Source organism: Schistocerca cancellata, chromosome 5 (assembly GCF_023864275.1).
Source record: "Schistocerca cancellata isolate TAMUIC-IGC-003103 chromosome 5, iqSchCanc2.1, whole genome shotgun sequence".
Lineage (NCBI taxonomy): Eukaryota > Metazoa > Arthropoda > Insecta > Orthoptera > Acrididae > Schistocerca > Schistocerca cancellata.
Window position 1 is genome coordinate 334,372,717 of NC_064630.1, and position 22,378 is coordinate 334,395,094.

General features: G+C 39.4%; 1 protein-coding gene across 1 annotated transcript in view; it reads right to left on the reverse strand.

The window, feature by feature from the left end:
* LOC126188921 (peptide-N(4)-(N-acetyl-beta-glucosaminyl)asparagine amidase) overlaps positions 1 to 21,821 on the reverse strand; it is a 62,325-nt gene extending 40,504 nt beyond the window's left edge. The window contains exons 1-3 of the mRNA XM_049930636.1: positions 21,487 to 21,821; positions 10,940 to 11,104; positions 2,092 to 2,430 (exon numbers count right to left, since the gene is read on the reverse strand). Of these exons, the coding sequence (XP_049786593.1) occupies positions 2,092 to 2,430; positions 10,940 to 11,104; positions 21,487 to 21,699 (717 nt within the window). The 5' untranslated portion in view covers positions 21,700 to 21,821. The remainder of the gene's footprint in view (positions 1 to 2,091; positions 2,431 to 10,939; positions 11,105 to 21,486) is intronic.
* Positions 21,822 to 22,378: the final 557 nt, after the last annotated feature.

Below are 22,378 nucleotides of genomic sequence, written 5' to 3' on the forward strand. Positions count from 1 at the left end.
TTGATTTACCGCTGCTTGCTGATCACCAACACAACGCCAACACTCACTCACACTTTTGATACCCTGTGATTCCAAAAATTTCTAGCATTTGTTTGTCAGTTGCACATACAGTTTGAAGGAAGGAAATTAATATGTCTCCAGAATATGGCAACACTGCGTTAAGAGAGAAACACATGTGCAGACATGAGATTATAACGGCTGTCTGAAAAGTTCTCGGCCTCGTCCCAGAGATCGCAGCACTACTCACACGATTATTCCCCCTTAAGTTCGTACATGTGTTAGTAGACACCACATAAAACTGCAAGTCATTTCTGGCAGCAGTTGGCAGTAGGCAATCGTTTGAAGCAGTTAAATGGAAAAAACTGAGTATTGTACAGTGATTAAATTCCTCATAAAAGAAGGTTTAACACCAAAATTAATTTGCAGCTAGTAAATGGATATGGTAACTCTTCACCTTCAGTTTACACCATGAAGAAATGGGTGGCCGAGTTTAAATGTTGGCGTAAATGTGTCCAAGGTGATCCACATGAAGTATGTCCAAAAAGTGCAAGCACACTGGAAATCATTAACAAAGTACAGAGTATTACTTCCGAAGGTTGGCGTATAAAGGTGCATGAAATTGCTAATGCTCTAGGGATATCAAAGAAATGTGTTGATCACATCTTGCACCAAGAATTGAACATGAGCAAGCTTTGCACAAGATGGGTGCCAAGTGCTCACTGTGACTCACAAACACATTCACATGACGCTCTGTGCTTGGTGCATTTTAAGGAAAACTGAAGGGGCTTTTTGCATCAATACATGACAGTGGATGGAACATGGATTCAGTGCTATGTACACTGAAGAAGGCATGGCTGCTGCCATTGCAGGCAAAGATCCTGACATCAGTATTTTGGGAAGCAAAGGGAATTTTATTGATTGATGATCTTGAAAATGGAAAAACCATAACTGGAGAATACCACTCCCAACTTCTAATGAAACCAGATGCAAGCATTCGTGAAAATAAACCTAGCTTAAAAAACAAAAAAGTCATCTTCCATTAGGACACTGCACCTGCCCATAAAAGTGTCTTGCCAATGGGGAAACTGGAACATCCACCCTATTCTCCAGATTTTGCTCCCTTCGAGCATCTGTCCTCAGAACTGAAGAAATTTCTCGCTGATTGGCACTTTTCATCCAATCGAGAAGGCACTTTGGCTGTAGATGGATACATTGCAACACTTCCGAATGAATACTACAGAGAGAGGATAATGGCACTGGCAATCCACTGGATGAAATGTATTGATATTCGAGGAGATTATGTTGGAAAATAAAATTTCTTTGAAAGAACTTTTCAGTCAATCCTCGTATACATATGTTGCTACAAAGATACTGAAGAAGTATGGAACAAAGCAGTATCACTTCCAAAAACAGTGACTTGGCATCAGTGGTGCCCAGACAGACATAATAGATCTGGAAAGGCAAAGGAGGTCACTAATTGGGAACACTCCACAAATAGCAGACATGGTCTGTTTCGATCAGAGTGTGACTATCACACAACAAGGAGTTAAGTGGCATCATTACAGTTGATAAGGCATAGGGGCACCATTTCACCCTAGAAACAAAGCAGCCATCAATGGTATGCAACACACATCACAGTCTATGTACTTTCCCAGATCAGGGTCACAATTTTCTTTGAATGTAAGGTTCTTGCGCCCAGTAAGTTTAAAAATGGGCTGCCACAATTGCTGCAACATTTTGTGAAACACTGATGGCTCTGAGTGTCATTACTTAACTGTGAGCCAAATATTACAGAACCAATAAACCATTTCTAATAATGTAGCAAATTAATCAAGTAACATAAGGCATGGGAGAAAACTCACTCTCCCCCCCCCCCCCCCCCCCGCAGGCATTCACACAGAATTTTGAATGCAGACATGTATGTGCACACAAGTAAAGGTGCGCGTGCGCGCACGTGCACGACCCCCCCCGCCCCAAACACACACACACACACACACACACACACACACACACACACACACACACACACACACACACAGGTTCAGGTACAGAAACAAAGAGTGCATTGCATAAGACAAAACAGTGACTTACCTCTGCCCGGTCTCCATTATATTTAGGATCACTACTGTGGCCACGAAATTTTGTTTCTCCTTGACAAAACCAACATTTTGGAGAATCAACCCATGAGAAAAATGATTCTTTAAACCATGCCATCAATTCTAACAAAAGTATGTCCTGCACATCTGTTCCATTGTCCTCTGCGCCATTTTTAATGGCTTTTTGTAAGGATCGCATATGTTTAACTGCTTTTATCTCCAGCTCTGTTAGTGGAATTAACTTCAAGGCCTTCTTCTGTAACAATTTGTTTTCATGGCCCAGCACTGTCTCAGAAATAACCAAAAGTTGACTCTTGAAGTGTGCAAATGAGGTCTGAAAATCAGAATATTGTAGTTTTAGTTTTTGTATATAAGCAATGCATATGAGAGAGAGAGAAAGAGAGAGAGAGAGAGAGAGAGAGAGAGAGAGAGAGAGAAGGCGGGGATATGCTTTGTGCATAAATTAATAACATTGACAAGCTATTATTATTTTAGCTTCTATTCTGATATAACTGTCATAAAGGAGTGTGACTGTAATATAACTTAAATGTTTATTTGACACTACAGTAGTGAAGCCATAGTCACAATGCATAAAATTTTTCTTAAAAAAAAAAGGGCTTACATTACCAGTTTCAAAGTACTATGTCATCATTTTAAAATGTAAAACATCAGTTGAAGAATATACAGGGTGTACATAAAGTTCAGGAACACTTTCAATTATTTATTGCATATGAACTTAACATTGAACAGATGTCATACGGTAATGGAATTCTTGTCATCATTGACTGTGGCAGTCGCTTCTCGTATTCTCTCCTGGAGCTCTACCACATCATGTGGTACAGGTGGTTCATATGTCTGATCTTTAATGTGTCCCCACAGAAGAAAATCACACAGAGTGAGATCTGGTAATCGGGGAGGCCATTTCATGAAATAGCTGTCCCCTTCTGTAGCACGGCCGATCCATCGATGCGGCATCTCTGTGTTCAGGTACCCACGAACTTCACAATGGAAATGAGGTGGAGCCCCACCCTGCTGAAAGATGAATAGAGAGTCCAATTGCATTCGAGGCATCAGCCATTGCTGCAACATGTGCAAGTAGGAGGTGTCTCTCATACACACTCCACATTCACTTCACTCACACTAGGATGTCTGCTTCTCTTTGCCGGGTTCTTGTGAAATAAATAAATGAAAGTGTTCCCAGACTTTATGTACACTCTGTATAATGGGAATTGTGATCATACATCTGACAATAATTATGAAAAATAATGAGACCAGGAAACCAAGGCAATGGTTTCACAACCAAGTCACTACAAATTATGCCCATGCTTGCCTAACCTTTCATTCCACGTCATAATGTAGAATAGATAAAAACTACACCACGGCAAAAAATGCCAAAGATTCTTGCAATGTGTCTTGCTGTGACACAATGATCGTATGGCTGATATAAATTCACAAGTCTGAAAATTAAACACACATGGGTATATGTAACCATTATCATGACGCAAACTCCCATGAGATACACACATATAATAACCTCACCATAAGTGTATCAAGCAATGCACATGATTTTACTATGTTCCGAAAATAGAATCTCAAAACTTGCTGTACTCTCATGTAGGACTGACACACTACTAACTTGCTAACACAACATTGCTCCATTTGCCTGCTAACCCATTCTGTCACTAGAGGGCATGAACATAGTATAGAAACACAAGAAACAAAACAGAACCTACATAATGTACAATACAGGCATTAGATGGCGCCACAGTCCAGTTTTAATGAAACTATCAATTGCAAATAATTGCATTATGCTTTAACAGTTTTTACAAATTAATTTATCATCTTCAGAAGCTTGGTATTGGTTCAACATATGTCACTATCTTCTTCTCTATATTGTGCCAACAAAACAGATGCATACATGTGATTCAGTTACTGTAAATTTTCAATCAGTGCTTACAATAATTACATACAATATGAACATTTCTGGACATACCATGGCATTATGCTTCAATGAAGACGATACTCAGATCTGGTAAACCAATACTGAGATTCTGAAGATGACAAATTAGACTGTCAAAAGTCATAAAAAATAACAAAATTCATTTGCAACTGATGGAATTTTATCCTGAAAAATTCCTTTTTTCCACAACCATGACTGATTTCAAGCTTAGCCCACTGAAACAGTGAATTCTATAACTGGTTAGAAAAAATAGAGTAGTTGAAAATGTGTGGTGTTTAACAGCAGTTATCCCCTTGTGCCTTCTTGCTCTTGCAGTAACAGCACTAATGATTCAAAAAGCTACACATTCAATACTCAATACCCTCTATCTGCCATGAAAGCAGGAGATCCCAGATTCGAGTCCCGGTCGGGGCACACATTTTCAGCTGTGCCCATCGAGGTATATCAACTACACTTGTCGGCAGCTGAGGTTTCAATTAATTACCATTTATTCTAGTGAAGCTGCACAGGTATCAATGGTATCTGTTCTTTCAAGAGCAGTTACTATCTCCAAATATAGTTAAAGGCTACCCATCCATTGACATTCATCTGTGCGAATGCGCACAGGTTGCCTGAACTCTTACAGGAATTGTCACGTTAGTTTGTGTGAGTAATGAGTGGATGGGCAAATATATATTAGGTACATTATGTATGTAGATTGTGGACAGTTGGGAATGTGGGTCTCACGGGAAGCGTGCAAGGGATAAGTCACTGCAGTCGCGCTATCCATCTGTGGCCTCAGTTGTTCAGATGGACAGAGTGTCTGCCATGTAAGCAGGAGAGTCCGGGTTCGAATCCCAGTCGGGGCACACATTTTCAGCTGTCCTCATCGAGGTATATCAACTATACCTGTCGGCAGCTGAGGGTTTCAATTAATTATCATTTATGAGGATGTATGATCTACTGACAACCTTGACAAACCACCAGCAACAAGCGACATGATCAGTCAGTCCAACTGGTACCAAACAAAAGAATCCCAATTAGATGTGCAAACAGCAAAGAGTTAACAGGTCAGTGGTCCACTTCACACAAGAAGTAGCTACATGAGTACTGTGTGGGGAGGACTGGGTGGTTTCTTTAGGTTAGAGGGTCCCAGGAAACCAAGTAGAGGATGTCAATAAGGGGTGCAGGGCACACACAGGACAAGGGCAGACCTGGCAAAAATCATTATTGTAGCTGTAAATTGTCATAGCTGTGTTAAGAGAGAACCAGCACTCCAACTGCTAATAGAAGACATTCAAGCACAAATCATTAGAGGTATCTGGTCGTGGTGTGTTTATTACTGTCAAAAGTAGGGCACCTTGTAGTGAAACTGAAGTAGATAGATAGTTTCTCTGAGTTAGTATTGGTAGAGGTTACACATGACAACTGGTTCCTTTTAGCGCCATCTCCTCCCCCCCCCCCCCCCCCTTTTGGCCATATGATGCAGTTGTTGAACAGTTCAATGAAAACCTGAGTCTCATTTTAAACAAATATCCTACTCACACAATTATTGTTGGTGGTGACTCCAATCTACACCTGACATGCTAGCAAAAGTCACATATATTATTTCTCAATTCAACACCTCTTTTTCTTAAAACATATTCATCATATAGGGATGACTCAGGTATCATGAGAAAGGTTTTCAATTGGCTTCTGACAGTGCATACCAATTTTGCACTAAAACTTACTATTTGTGGAAATTTTTTTACCATAAAAAGAGACTTTCCACTATCATACACAAAAGGGCATCACGGATGCTCAGCTTCATACCTATATTTTATGAAGCTAACTATTTAATCATGAACAAGAGACTTTATTTTCATGTTATTTTATTATAAATATTATTTTATTTGTTTTAAAGTACTTATCACCTGGATAATTTGTTTGTGACATTGTCATAGATAATAACCAAGACCACCGCAGTAGTAAATTATCTCTGTCCATCTGTCCAAAGTAAAAGTTGACTTTTCTAAATGAGTATACTGTCTGACTTCGCCCCCCCCCCCCCCCTCCCATGAACCATGGATATTGCTGTTGTGGTGTGGCTTACGGGCCTCAGCAATGCAGACAGCCATAATGTAGTTGCAACCATGTCGGAGATGTATTTGTTAAGAGCGTGGACAAAAGTATGGTTCCTGAAGAGGAGCAGCAACCTTTTCATTAGTTGCAGGGGCAACAGTCTGGATGATTGACTGATCTGGCCTTGTAACATCAACCAAAAACAGCTGCAAGCAAGAAAAAACCACAGTCACAGTTTTTATCAAGGATGTGCAGTTCTACTGTATGGTTAAATGATGATGGCATCCTCTTAGGTAAAATATTCCAGAGGTAAAAGAGTCCCCCCCCCCCCCCAAATTCAGATCTCTAGACAGGGGCTACTCAGGAGGAAGTTACCATCAGGAAAAACAGAAGTGGCGTTCTTTGTACTGGAGCACGGAATGTAATATCCTTTAATCGGGCAGGTAAGTCAGAAAATTTAAAAAGGGTTAGGTAGTAGTTAGATGTAGTGGAAACCAGTGAGGTTTGGTAGCAACAGGAACAGGACATCTGATATGAGTAGGTTTAATAATGAACAAGAAAATAGGAATGTGGATAAGCTACTATGAACAGAATAGTGAATGTAGCTAAGATAGACACAAAGTACACAACTTCCATAGTTAAGTTTGTATGCCAACTAGCTCTGCAGATGAAGAGATTGAACAAACATATGGTGAGATAAAAGAAATTATTCACAAGGGAGACAAAAATTTAATTGTGATGGAGAAATGGAATTCAATAGTAGGAAAAGGAAGAGAAGGAAAGAAATTCTGGACCATCCCAGCATTTGTCTGAAGTGATTTCGGGAAGTCTCGGAAAACCTTAATCAGGATGACGGGACATAGGTTTGAACCGTCATCCTCCCAAATGTGAGTCCAGTGTGCTAACCACTGTGCCACCCCGCTCAGCTCCATCTGGTGTGCAAGACATATGAGACAGGCAAAATAGCCTCAAACGTCGAGAAGAATGTAGTAATTCCAATTCCAATGAAAGCAGGTGCCAACAAGTATGAATCTTATCAGACTACCAGTTTAGTATGTCACAGTTGCAAAATACTACCACAAATTCTTTACAGAAGAATGGGAAAACTGTAGAATCCAACCTCAGGGAATATAAGTTTTTATTGCAGAGAAATATGGGAACACATGAGGCTATACTGACGCTATGACTTATCTTAGAAGAAGGTTAAGGAAAGGCAAACCTATGTTCACAGTGTTCGTAGACTTACAGAAAGTTTTTGACAATGTTGACTTGAATACTCTCCATGAAATTCTGAAGGTACCAGGGCTAAAATACAGGAAGCAAAAGGCTATTTACACCTTGCACAGAAGCTAGCTCCTCAACTCTTATAACTGCTATACGAGTTGAGGAGCATGAAAAGGAAGCAGTGTTTGAGAATGGAGTGAGACAGGGTTGTCACCCATCCTTGATGTTATTCAATATGTATATCAAGCAAGCAGTAAAGAAAACCACAGAAAAATTTGGCAAAGGAATTAAAGTGAAGCTTTTGAAATGTGGTGATACAAAAGAGTGCTGAAGTTTAGATGGACTGATCACAAAACTGAAGAATGCTGAAGATTAGATGGACTGATCACAAAACTGATGAGGAGAAGTTGAATACAATTTTGGAGAAAATAAATTTGTGGCACAACCTGAATAGAAGAAGGAATCAGTCGATAGAAAACATCTTGACACATCAAGGGATAACTGATTTAGTGTTGAAGGGAATTGGGGAGGGGGGGGGGGGGGAGTAAAAATCATAGAGGTAGGCCAAGAGATGAATACCATAAGCAGATTCAGAAGGATGTAGGTTGCAATAATTATTCAGAGATGGAGGGGGAGGAGGAGATTAGTGTTTAACATCTCATTGACAATGAGGTCATTAGAGATGGAGCACAAGCTTGGATTGGGGAAGATGTGGAAGGAAACTGGCCATGCCCTTTCAAAGGAACCATCCCAGCATTTGCCTGAAACGATTTACAGAAATCACGGAAAACCTAAATCAGGAAGGTTGGACACGGGTTTAAACCGTCGTCCTCCCGAATGCCAGTCCAGTGTGCTAACCACTGCGCCTTCCCGCTCAGTATTCAGAGATGAAGAGGCTCGCACAGGATAGAGTAACCTGCCTTCAGACTAAAGACCACAACCACAACATACCTTCTGAAATGATAAACATGTCTGTCATTGTCACTTTGAACTGGGAGTTATCTACTGCAACTAAGGCCTTATGTACTTACATAAAGTACAAAGTACAATTAAAATCTCAAAACACAGTTAGAGGTTATTGTGGCCTTAGTGCTATACCAGGTAAGAAGTGTACACTACATTCCGACCTATAAATTTTACATTTATTTATTTACTTTTGTATTTTTTATTCATGTTTCTCCTTAAACTTGTCTTCAACAACAGGTAAATGTAAATATTATGGTTGAAAGTTAGGAATTACAAGCAATAATGCATGTATAAGAGGCGTTCAAAAAGAAACAAGCCAGCGGCATAATTACAGAAACCAGTACCTGTGTGTTAGAATTGTTGACCCTGGCTGTTGAGACACTTTTCCCACTGTGATGCAAGACAGTGAATGGCTGTCTCATAAAATTACCGGGGCTGCAATGTTAACCAGTTCCGCATGTAAGCTGGATGTCATCATCCGAGGCAAATTGTTTGTCCCAAGGGGACCAAAAATAGCGTAATCACAGGGAGAGAGGTTCTGGCTGTATGGAGGGTGGCTGAGAACCTCCCATTTGAATTTCTGCAGGAATGCTGTGACTGTGTTGGTTGTATGAAGTTTTGCATTGTTGTGGAGCAGAATGACCCCACAGGTGAGATTGCCTGGTCGTTTTGATTTGATCGCTTGGCGAAGGATGGTCAAGGTTTGCAAGTAACACTGGGCACTCACTGTTGTCCCAGGATGCAGGAAGCGAATCAGAAGGGGACCATCTTGGCCAAAGAAGAACGTCAGCATAACCTGTGACTGACAGCATTGGACAATTGATGCATGCTGCTGCTAAGTCTGTATAGTCACGTGATGTGCTCGCATGCCCTCTAGTGACAAGCTGTGAACTTCCATGCTCTGGGTGGAACCACACCTAGTTACACAGAATCTCCAAGATTGGTGATGTTTTACTGAAGCTCAAAATTTAGTGCGGACTTCAATGTGAGGTGCTTTTAACAGTTTCTACAACAAAACTTTGTCTTTAAATCTGTCAAAAAAACCAAAGAGGTTTTCGTTATATGTAAAGTACACCAGCAACAAGACACAGCCAGTACCTTCACTACACAACAGCAATGGTAATGTCACTGATGACAATACCTCTAAAGTCGAGCTATACACATGGTTTCCAAAACTTCCTTCACCACAGAAGACAAAGTAGGTATTCCAAAACTTGTATCAAGTACAACTGCCAGCATGAGTGACTTAATTGTAGATATCCTTGGTGGAGCAAAGCAACTTAAATCACTTGATAAAGACATGGCCTCTGGTCCACATAGTATACCAGTCAGGTTTCTTTCAGAGTATGCTGATACAATAGCTCCATACAGATTAAAACTGGATGCCCGACCGAAACTCGAATTCGGGACCTTTGCCTTTCGCGGGCAAGTGCTCTACCATCTGAGCTACCGAAGCATGACTCACGCCCGGTACTCACAGCTTCACTTCTGCCAGTATCTCGTCTCCTACCTTCCAAACTTGCAGCGCACACTCCGCTGCAGAGTGAAAATCTCATTTTGGAAACATCCCCCAGGCTGTGGCTAGGCCATGTCTCCGCAATATCCTTTCTTTCGGGAGTGCTAGTTCTGCAAGGTTTGCAGGAGAGCTTCTGTAAAGTTTGGAAGGTAGGAGATGAGATACTGGCAGAAGTAAAGTTGTGAGTACCGGGCATGAGTCGTGCTTCGGTAGCCCAGATGGTAGAGCACTTGCCCGCAAAAGGCAAAGGTCCCGAGTTCGAGTCTCGGTCGGGCACCCAGTTTTAATCTGCCAGGAAGTTTCATAGCAGCGCACACTCCGCTGCAGAGTGAAAATCTCATTCTGGAATAGCTCCATACTTGACAATCATATACAAGCACTCACATGGCAAAAGATCTGTACCTAAAGACTAGGAAGTAGCATAGGTCACATTAATATTCAAGAAAGGAAATAAGAGTAATCTGTCAAATTACAGACCATATTGCTAACGCCAATTTGCAATAGCTGTAACAGAAAGTTTGTTAAACCCAGAAGTAAATCCTACAGCCATGAAATAATAAACTCAGAATGAAACATAACCCAAAAGAACAGGCTGGATACCAATGGTGGCAGAAGTATACAGCTACATTACAATGGTTATAAAAGTCAAAAGTCTTAGTCATGTCTTACATTATAAAAACTGGTAACCAGTTTCAGCTTTGCAGGTATCATCAGATTAATGATTACGACAGCAATGTGTAGGCACACAGTCAATTCTGACTATGTGCAAATGTGTCACTTCTGCAAGCATTAGGTCCAATGTTGACTGCAAGCATTAGGTCCAATGTTGACTGCCAAAATTGGTAATCAGTTTCAATAAAGTAGCATGTGACCAAGACACTGACTTTGGTAATCTAATTGGATGGACCTCCACAGCTCCAAATGGCCTCATTTTTCATACATTACAATGAGTTTCCTATTACAACTACTTAACGTAAGAGTACTAGGCAATGTGTGATGAGAACACATGTTAATGTTAGCTGTAATCAACACAAAAATAGTAATATTAGTTGTAATAATAATAGTAATAATAATAATAATAATAATAATAATAATAATTTACAATAAGTTTCACATGTCCATGATGAAACGACTTACATGCCGTGTAGCACTAGCACCTTCAGAGCTTGCTGAAGACATTTCACTGGAATTGTTAACAGCATTGAATGTTTCATAATTACGCCTTCTATTAACTATTTCTGAGCGTATCTGTCTTATGTTCTCCAGTGACGCTTCTGGTGATAGAACCAATTTGCCATTCATCTGTAAACAGGTCAAATAGAGAACATAGCTCCAATTAAAACCAACACATTATATAAAATAAAAAAAGAATGAAACAAAAACATATTGAAAGTGTTAACATGAACCAATTATCTGACTTCTTGCTACTGTTTTCATCCTCAACAAAGTATTAAAAATTCAGAGAGACATCTTTATGCACTACTTTATTAATGCTTCTGAAGGACTGACTTTAAAAATCCTTCTGAGAAAGAACTAAATTTCACTATACATTTAACAATATTCTATTGTGAAAGGTGGAACTTTGGCACATATTACTGAAGGTACAGTTAATTAATGTTTATCCCACATTTATAATGAGGAGCAAATTAGAACACTCCATCAGTCTGCACACAGAATCATCATCTATTTGCAGACAAATCACCACTAGAATTCTATAGAAATTAGTGTTTAGTAAATGTATGTTTTTGTTGCATATAATAGATTCCCCACCTTACACCGATAAAGTAGAATAGCCTATTTTCTAAGTGTACAACAGTCTCATTTCATATAAAATTACTGAAAATAAAGAAATCTTGTTGCCCTCATGTCACATATGTTTTTTGAAAAATTGTTGTTAGAAAGTACATACCGAAAGAGGGTTAAAATAATTTTTCAAGAATTCCTGGACCAGACCCATGTTTAGGGCATAATTTTTAAAGTAAGTTTGTTTTCACAAACTTTCTAATTTATGAGGCCATTTTATTTGGTATGGTGCCATTGGAAAGATAAAAGGACCAACTACTATATAAAATTATTGAAATGTCGGAAGTATGCATACAAATATTTACAAAGCTGTGAAGACAGTAGTTTCTAAAGATTTATTTTCTTAAATTGCTGAAATTTTTGTCAGGAAAATCACAAGTTTTACAATATTATTTTTTTTGGGTCGACAGAAGCGTCCGATCCCACGCGTCGGCTTTGATCCGTGACGTAAGGGTGTTGTCGTGTGCGACGTCATGACGGCGCGGAGTTTGGTTTGAGTGTGGCTGTCTCCAGTTCTGTTTTATCTTATTTTACTTACTTTTCTGATCTGTTCGTTTTTTTTTTTTTTTTTAATTTAAAAACACTTATTACTTATTTTAATTACCTGTTCCCTCCAATTTCTGTTTTAGTTTATTATATTTATCTTTCTGATCTGTTCGTTCTATCCCGTGAGATTTTTTTTTAAAAAGACAAAAAACACTAATCGGCTACTGAAGCATCTTTATCTTCTATGGGTTGCAGGGGTTACGACCCCTGGGGAGGTGGGCGGGTATTCATGCATGGCTGTCTTCACTTACACGTTGTAGCTACACAAGGCGTCTAAATTTGTTTATATTTAGTTTGCCCCACACCCAAAAAACCCCATTTCCCGCGCTTGTCCCGTTAGTGTCATTAGGCTTCTTGTGGAAAGTGTATGTGTTTGTTTTTGTTTCCGCCATATTTGTGACGTCATGGGTCAAAGCAGACGGGCGGGATCGGACGCTTCCGTATTTCCTTTTTTTTTCACATAATGTCTATTATCATACTTTTCAAAATTAAAAAACTAGGATTGTGTTTGTTCTGTTCAGTGATCTGGAACTGACAGAGCATAAATAAAAATATATTTATTTCATTTTTCACTCTTAGTTAGACTACAACAAAAGATCTTCAAGTCACATGAAGTACATACATATCATACTAAAATTGTTGATTGCTTTAAATAAGATATCAATGGGGAATATTGTGTCTGATCCAAAAGTATACATGGTATAACTAAATCCCTTTACAGACTTTGAGACTAGGGTCCCAGATGGTTAAGTTTAGCATGGGAACACGTTCCAGAAATGTACCAGTTTCTCTTTACACCCAAAATACCACCAACAAGTGTTATTTCCTCATTCCTGCTGCTTGTCATCCAGGTCCACTTTCAAGTAGGGCTTGGTCTGATGATCACCGATATCAACACGGGTACAGACCTCTGTACCACATTCTAATACATGCAGTCACCAATCCCTAAACTTTCAGCATCTGGCACAGCCAAAATCTGTGCCAGGTCTTACTCGGGTGCCAAAAGAGTCTCGTAAAACAAGAATTTCGTATGACCCCACAGGAAGTAGTCTAACGGGTTCAAGTTGGGAGACAGTGGAGGCCAAGCAATCAGCCTATTATGACCTATCCACTGCTGCTCAAATCACTGGTTCAGATGATCTCTGGCCGCCCATGAAAAATGAGGTCGTATGCATCTTGCTGAATCCATATTTTCATGGACATGCTGTGGCACATCTTCCATGAACCCATGTAGTATGCTGTCAAGCAATCAAAAGAGCACAGCACCCACAAGGTGGGGTGGGACAAAGTGTGACCCAATTATATGTCCATCCAGGAACCTTGTCGAAATGTTCAGATCATATCGTTTGTGAAACACGTGAGGGTGTTCAGCCTGTGGGTTTCCACCAGCCCACATGAGACTGTTGGGAACTGTGAATAACTTTCTTGGTGAAGTTGACTTCATCCGTGGAAAGGATCTACCATGGAAAGACTGTGGTTTCTACACATCAGTGCAAGAACCACTTGCTGGAAGGGGCTGAGACACAATCCTGTTGTTGCATTGTCTGTACCTCCTGACGGTGGTTTGAGAATATCTGCTGCTCATGAACCATGAACCATGGACCTTGCCGTTGGTGGGGAGGCTTGTGTGCCTCAGCGATACAGATGGCCGTACCGTAGGTGCAACCACAACGGAGGGGTATCTGTTGAGAGGCCAGACAAACATGTGGTTCCTGAAGAGGGGCAGCAGCCTTTTCAGTACTTGCAGGGGCAACAGTCTGGATGATTGACTGATCTGGCCTTGTAACATTAACCAAAACGGCCTTGCTGTGCTGGTACTGCGAACGGCTGAAAGCAAGGGGAAACTACAGCCGTAATTTTTCCCGAGGACATGCAGCTCTACTGTATGATTAAATGATGATGGCGTCCTCTTGGGTAAAATATTCTGGAGGTAAAATAGTCCCCCATTCGGATCTCCGGGCGGGGACTACTCAGGAGGACGTCGTTATCAGGAGAAAGAAAACTGGCGTTCTACGGATCGGAGCGTGGAATGTCAGATCCCTTAATCGGGCAGGTAGGTTAGAAAATTTAAAAAGGGAAATGGATAGGTTAAAGTTAGATATAGTGGGAATTAGTGAAGTTCGGTGGCAGGAGGAACAAGACTTTTGGTCAGGTGATTACAGGGTTATAAATACAAAATCAAATAGGGGTAATGCAGGAGTAGGTTTAATAATGAATAAAAAAATAGGAGTGCGGGTTAGCTACTACAAACAGCATAGTGAACGCATTATTGTGGCCAAGATAGACACAAAGCCCATGCCTACTACAGTAGTACAAGTTTATATGCCAACTACCTCTGCAGATGATGAAGAAATAGATGAAATGTATGACGAGATAAAAGAAATTATTCAGGTAGTGAAGGGAGACGAAAATTTAATAGTCATGGGTGACTGGAATTCGTCAGTAGGAAAAGGGAGAGAAGGAAACATAGTAGGTGAATATGGATTGGGGGGAAGGAATGAAAGAGGAAGCCGCCTTGTAGAATTTTGCACAGAGCATAACTTAATCATAGCCAACACTTGGTTCAAGAATCATAAAAGAAGGTTGTATACCTGGAAGAATCCTGGAGATACTAAAAGGTATCAGATAGATTATATAATGGTAAGACAGAGATTTAGGAACCAGGTTTTAAATTGTAAGACATTTCCTGGGGCAGATGTGGATTCTGACCACAATCTATTGGTTATGAACTGCAGATTGAAACTGAAGAAACTGCAAAAAGGTGGGAATTTAAGGAGATGGGACCTGGATAAACTGAAAGAACCAGAGGTTGTAGAGAGTTTCAGGAAGAGCATAAGGGAACAATTGACAGGAATGGGGGAAAGAAATACTGTAGAAGAAGAATGGGTAGCTCTGAGGGATGAAGTAGTGAAGGCAGCAGAGGATCAAGTAGGTAAAAAGACGAGGGCTAATAGAAATCCTTGGGTAACAGAAGAAATATTGAATTTAATTGATGAAAGGAGAAAATATAAAAATGCAGTAAATGAAGCAGGCAAAAAGGAATACAAACGTCTCAAAAATGATATCGACAGGAAGTGCAAAATGGCTAAGCAGGGATGGCTAGAGGACAAATGTAAGGATGTAGAGGCTTGTCTCACTAGGGGTAAGATAGATACTGCCTACAGGAAAATTAAAGAGACCTTTGGAGAGTAGAGAACCACTTGTATGAATATCAAGAGCTCAGATGGCAACCCAGTTCTAAGCAAAGAAGGGAAGGCAGAAAGGTGGAAGGAGTATATAGAGGGTTTATACAAGGGCGATGTACTTGAGGACAATATTATGGAAATGGAAGAGGATGTAGATGAAGACGAAATGGGAGATAAGATACTGCGTGAAGAGTTTGACAGAGCACTGAAAGACCTGAGTCGAAACAAGGCCCCGGGAGTAGACAACATTCCATTTGAACTACTGATGGCCTCGGGAGAGCCAGTCATGACAAAACTCTATCATCTGGTGAGCATGATGTATGAGACAGGAGAAATACCCTCAGACTTCAAGAAGAATACAATAATTCCAATCCCAAAGAAAGCAGGTGTTGACAGATGTGAAAATTACCGAACTATCAGTTTAATAAGTCACAGCTGCAAAATACTAACACGAATTCTTTACAGACGAATGGAAAAACTGGTAGAAGCCAACCTCGGGGAAGATCAGTTTGGATTCCGTAGAAATGTTGGAACACGTGAGGCAATACTGACCTTACGACTTATCTTAGAAGAAAGATTAAGAAAAGGCAAACCTACGTTTCTAGCATTTGTAGACTTAGAGAAAGCTTTTGACAATGTTAACTGGAATACTCTCTTTCAAATTCTCAAGGTAGCAGGGGTAAAATACAGGGAGCGAAAGGCTATTTACAGTTTGTACAGAAACCAGATGGCAGTTATAAGAGTCGAGGGGCATGAAAGGGAAGCAGTGGTTGGGAAAGGAGTAAGACAGGGTTGTAGCCTCTCCCCGATGTTATTCAATCTGTATATTGAGCAAGCAGTAAAGGAAACAAAAGAAAAATTCGGAGTAGGTATTAAAATTCATGGAGAAGAAGTAAAAACTTTGAGGTTCGCCGATGACATTGTAATTCTGTCAGAGACAGCAAAGGACTTGGAAGAGCAGTTGAACGGAATGGACAGTGTCTTGAAAGGAGGATATAAGATGAACATCAACAAAAGCAAAACGAGGATAATGGAATGTAGTCAAATTAAGTCGGGTGATGCTGAGGGAATTAGATTAAGAAATGAGACACTTAAAGTAGTAAAGGAGTTTTGCTATTTGGGGAGCAAAATAACTGATGACGGTCGAAGTAGAGAGGATATAAAATGTAGACTGGCAATGGCAAGGAAAGCGTTTCTGAAGAAGAGAAATTTGTTAACATCGAGTATTGATTTAAGTGTCAGGAAGTCATTTCTGAAAGTATTTGTATGGAGTGTAGCCATGTATGGAAGTGAAACATGGACGATAACTAGTTTGGACAAGAAGAGAATAGTAGCTTTCGAAATGTGGTGCTACAGAAGAATGCTGAAGATTAGATGGGTAGATCACGTAACTAATGAGGAGGTATTGAATAGGATTGGGGAGAAGAGAAGTTTGTGGCACAACTTGACTAGAAGAAGGGATCGGTTGGTAGGACATGTTTTGAGGCATCAAGGGATCACAAATTTAGCATTGGAGGGCAGTGTGGAGGGTAAAAATCGTAGAGGGAGACCAAGAGATGAATACACTAAGCAGATTCAGAAGGATGTAGGTTGCAGTAGATACTGGGAGATGAAGAAGCTTGCACAGGATAGAGTAGCATGGAGAGCTGCATCAAACCAGTCTCAGGACTGAAGACCACAACAACAACAACATGAAAAAAAATGCCAGACAATTTGGTGATACACATTCAATCTATCAGTTATGTTTCTGGTATGTCATCCCATCCTCTTCCACTGCATAGAGTTCAATCTCTTCAAAGTTGGGCATGCAGTGCTGCCATGGAGCACCAGTTGTGGTGGTGGATGTACCTGTCTCCAAGGCCTGCTGGTACACCAGAGCAAAGAGGGAGTGCAAAGATGTCTGTGACACGGGAAATGTTCCACATACAATTGACCGGCAACTCTCCCATTACACTGAACTTCATCGTAGAATAACATCGTGTCATCGTAATCCATAGACATGCATTTCATCAAGGTCAACAGTAACACATTAAAATTAAATGTACATACTGCTTGTGTTCTGTGCTGTAGTGTATGATAACTGTTGTACAGTAATACAGAATGAATAAAGACCACAAGCAAAACAGCAGGTACAAACCACTCTGGGAAGATCAGACTCAACTGAATCATATGTAAACAAACCTGTAGTGGGCATGGGACACCAGGTGATCAGTTAATGACATACGTAATACCCTATTCATTGGTCCCAAAAATGCAGGAGATTTGAATGTGTCTTGTGGTATTTTGTTTGTAGCTGGAAAATGGTACATTCCCAGACATGAGTACTTCTAGTGCTAAACTTAACCATCTTGGTTCCCACTAGAAGTTCTCAGCAATAGTAAGGGGAACTCAGTTAACTCTGCTTAAGCAACTGGTGCTTGTGCTAAAGGCAGGCAGTCATTCAAATAGTTTAATAAGGAACCCAGCAAACATCAGCTTGAAGTAGCAATGAATAAACTGAGGTAGGTTCACCTGGTCTCATGAATTAGACCCTCTCCAATATCCAAAATTTTTTCAGCCCTCTACTGGTTATTGTACATAGCCCTGACAAACATTTCTTCTTTAAAAATGGTAGAGGCCCTGTTCTGAAGCCCAAAATGAACTTGTGTGACTTTAATAGATGGTGAAACATGCTTTACGAGTAGCCTGCTTTCATTAAGTGGCTTGAAAAAATGATTAACCCTCAACCTAGGGATGGAAGAACCTGTTCCATATCAGTTTTGTAATATATCTGCGAATTTTGCTATCTCCTCTGCCGCAAAAAAAAAAAAAAAAAAAAAAATGTTTGTTTTTCTTGTACATTAGTTTTGGCAAATGTAAACTGGTCTTTTGGACTTAAAATGTAATTGTCATATGGATGCTGTAAACTTGCTATTGTCGCTAAACGGTTGGTAGAAACATGCCCCCCCCCCCTCTCTCACTCTCTCTCTCTCTCTCTCTCCCCCCCCCCCCCTTACTAGTGGCAAAAAAACCTTTCTGGAGATACCCAATGATCTTGCTTGTAATGGCACAAATGTACGATGTTGTTACGGCTTTTATACTGCGTAGAGCTGCCATCATTGAGATAAATGATGATGTATGTGTGGTGTTTCAGTAAATACGTGAGAGCAGTTTTCTGGAAAACATAGAATGTGTCTGGATTATGCTGCAAATAGTCACTTACACAACACGACGAGAGCGGCTTACTGCAACTTTCGCTTTACTGTACACAATGAAATGAGGAAGAGTTATTTAAATGTTCTGCCAGCAAAATCCTTGTGCAGCATCATGAAGCAAACTTGTATAGTTTTTTGAAGAGTCCATGATAATGATGCATAAATTATCAGGGAGTGTCTCCTTCCTTGATTTTAAGTATTGACTTTTATTGTGATATGTAATGATGTTGTGTCAAGTTTTGAAGTTCTTGGACAAGATACTCAACAAATTTATTGACTGCCTTCATTAATGTGTCCAATGCAACTCAGTAAGTTTGCATCCATTGCTTGCAAACAACATTTTCACAATCTGATATTCCAGCTCTAGCAAAAAAATTTACACTGTTCATATTCATTGGGACATTGAAAACAACATTGCAGCATGCATTCCTCATTTTCCAGATTGCAATGTATCTGTATAATGTGCAGTGTACAGTTCTTTCACATGTACAGCATGCATCATCAGTTTTACATTTTGGTGATAAATGTATTTGCAAATATTATTCATTGCATGACTGTTTACAGTAATGCATTCTTGTCATTGCAGTTCACAATACATTACAAATTCAATTTTATCAGACATATTTTTCTTTAAAAGCTAAGTACACTTCTTTCACATTACACAAAATAAGTCTTCTGTCTTACACATTCTTCATTCTTTTGCCATTTTCTGAAGGGACACGGAGACAGTCTCTTATTAGCAGAAATTCAACTTATATCTTCATCATGATAAAAAGTCTGACCATATGTTTCTGCATCCTTACCTATTCGGTTTCCCACTTTACAGCTCCCCTTTACCTTGCTCAACTTCCATGATGAAGAGGATTAAATATGCAAAACTGCACACAAATATGGCAAGAATGTAAACATTAAGCTTTGCTAGAGGTCAGTCTGTCACCAAAATAATTATTTGGTAATCACATTCACTGGCTTTGCCAACTCTCAACCAAATTATCTTTCAACCTAACCCAGACCTTGGGTTACACTACTAATCAGTCTGTCAACACATTAAGAGTTAAGAGGGGATGGACGGGGGCGGACGGCCTGTACCACACTTGAGTCAAATGTTTTCTGATCCTCTAAACAATCAGAGATGTATTATGAAGAAAGTGTAAGGGAAAACAAGAAAGAGTTAATTACTACTTTACTGATCTCTAAAATCTATGTTAGAGAACAAACAAGATTTAAATCTGACAGCAGAAATCTCCTCGTAGAACAGTTATAAAATTGTTGTCTGTCCACAGCAGTCACGTTTCTGTTACCAGATAAAACTTGTGTATTACTTTCAGCTAACTTACCAGACAGAAGAGGTAGCCTACTAAGAAAAGCTGACAGGCACATAGTAAGTACAAAAGCAGAAGACTGAGATAAAAAACACACACAGGGCCAGTGTTGTCCGACTCATGCTGCTATACTGAATTCATTGTTATTTTGTGTATTGATTGATTTTTTTTATGTTGGAAAGTATGATAACAGATATTATGAAAAACAAAAATTGTGATAGTTAAGCTTGATTTCGGTTACAGATTTGTACATATTTCAGTTTATTCTCTTATCTTTTTATATGACACCAAATTGAATGCAACATTCATAAATAAAAAAAAAGTCATAGTGGTTACAAAATCATAAGTCACTGTCTCTCGGCACCAATTTGTGAAAATTGTTCACATCTCAAACTGATTAAAAAATTCTTGAAAAATTTTATCAACCCCCTTCCATAATGTGCTTCATAATACCAAATTTTCACAAACATCTGTGATCTGAAGTCAATGGCAACTACATGATTTCATGTAAAATGAGGCAAATGTGATAGCCAAGATCATGATACACACAACAACAGGATGAAAAAAAGGACTGCTCCATGTTAGTATAGTTTGGTTTCAAATTATTCCCTATCAAATGTAAGAACGTATATTCCAAACATACCATACAGTTATAGATGTTACTCAACAATCTATACAAAAGCTTGATAAAAAAAAGGGGGGGACAGAGAGGGGGAGGAGAGGGGGTGGGCTTGGAGATAGAAAGTTAGTTTTTTTTAGGATAAATTGAAAAGAACTCTGTGAATAATTTAAAATCACTATCACAGGAAATAAAAGAAGTAGGCTACTGCTTAATTTTTAAAAAAATGCACACAGCAGATTACCAAATATTTAAACAATTATTATGCTGCTAAAGTATTAGGTCATATAATAAGAAACGTTCTCGATCAGTTATGGACAACAATGCAGGAAATCCGATTCCTCTCCAATGAGAGAATTCTTCAAGGTTGTACAAAGTGACTGGCTTATCGAGCAGCCCAAAGAACAACTGCAATTATTTTAACTAATGCATTCAGCACAAACCACCTGGATATGTAAGTTATATTTCCAACCCTTGGAGGCTTCTTGTGAGCAAAAAAACGTGTTTCTCAAATACTCTCTCAGTTGCCAATGCAAATGATGGCATATTCATACCTCACCAATCAAAGTGTGCTTTTGCCAGAACCCTTGAGAAGCTACTTCGTTGTAAAACACGAATGTTGATATTTTCTTTTCTTTTATTTATTTTATTGCATATTATACTTTTTAGTTTGCAACTGTTCCTGTATGAGAACTCTTTAACTGCTACTGATGAAAAGCATAAAATGCTAAATACAACTTACACTACATTTACGGCCATGCCCTATTTCGCTGGGCAATTACAATATAAGAACGAAACTGCATTATTTATATGTGGCTAGAGCATCATGCAAACTCCACATGGCTACGCTCGTTGGTACAGGAGAAAACACAATAAGGAGCCTGTACATATCAGTGTTGTATATTAAGTGACAATTCCCTCATTCAACATACGAAATATTATTAGTACCCAGAATAACCATAAACTACAGAATCAATTCGTTTGAACTCAGTAGGTCAATCAAAATGTTAACCACCTCTTGGAAACCCATTTCATGCAAACATTCCATAGCTCCAACGGTTGCACGAAGTTTCTCTGAAACAGCTGGACTAGCAAGCTTATATGTCCTAGCTTTCGGATTCGAAGGCTCCTGCAGTACTGCGTCTACAATTTTCAGTAACAATTCCGTAGTACTGAGGTACATGTTTGTTTCATTTCTCTCAAGTAACACAACACAACGCCTAGTCATTTTGTCAGAAAACTTCTTCCTAACTTATTACAAAGTGCGTCACTGATGTGATTGGTATCATTGCGCTGTCGACAGCTCATAGCAACACAACAAGCGTGCATGATAAACATATAAATAGACGTCATCAGTGACAAGTACCAACCTTGGTACCAACCCTACATAGGCATCAAATGCAGGCTTACCAACGTGAACAAATCTGAATGCTTCACAAGGTACATAAATGAAAATTAATACGAAGACTACCTGCATCATCACATGAATTGTCAATGATAAATATCAAATAATAATGATAAAAAGCATTTTTTTGTTTAACTCTTTCGAAACCAATGGGAACTATAGTCCCCACTTTTTTTATTTTCGCTGTAAGTTCATGTTCATCAGTGTTCCCCCTACAGTCTAACATAGACTGTGGTTCCCCCTTCCAGCTTGGTGCCGCCATCTCTGTTGTAGTTTGCCAACTGGTGCACAGAAGCTGTTGTATGTTTAATCAATGCAGAGAGTTGCGTTTTCTGTGTGAAATGGAGCCATTATTTTGACATCGACAGCATTTTTGTATTCTGTACTTTTATTTTGTGTGTGAAGTGACTTGTGTTATATTTTTCTACTTTTGAATTTACCAAGGAGACTGTATACATCTGTATATATTTATTTAACATTGAATAATCAAATACAATCCTTA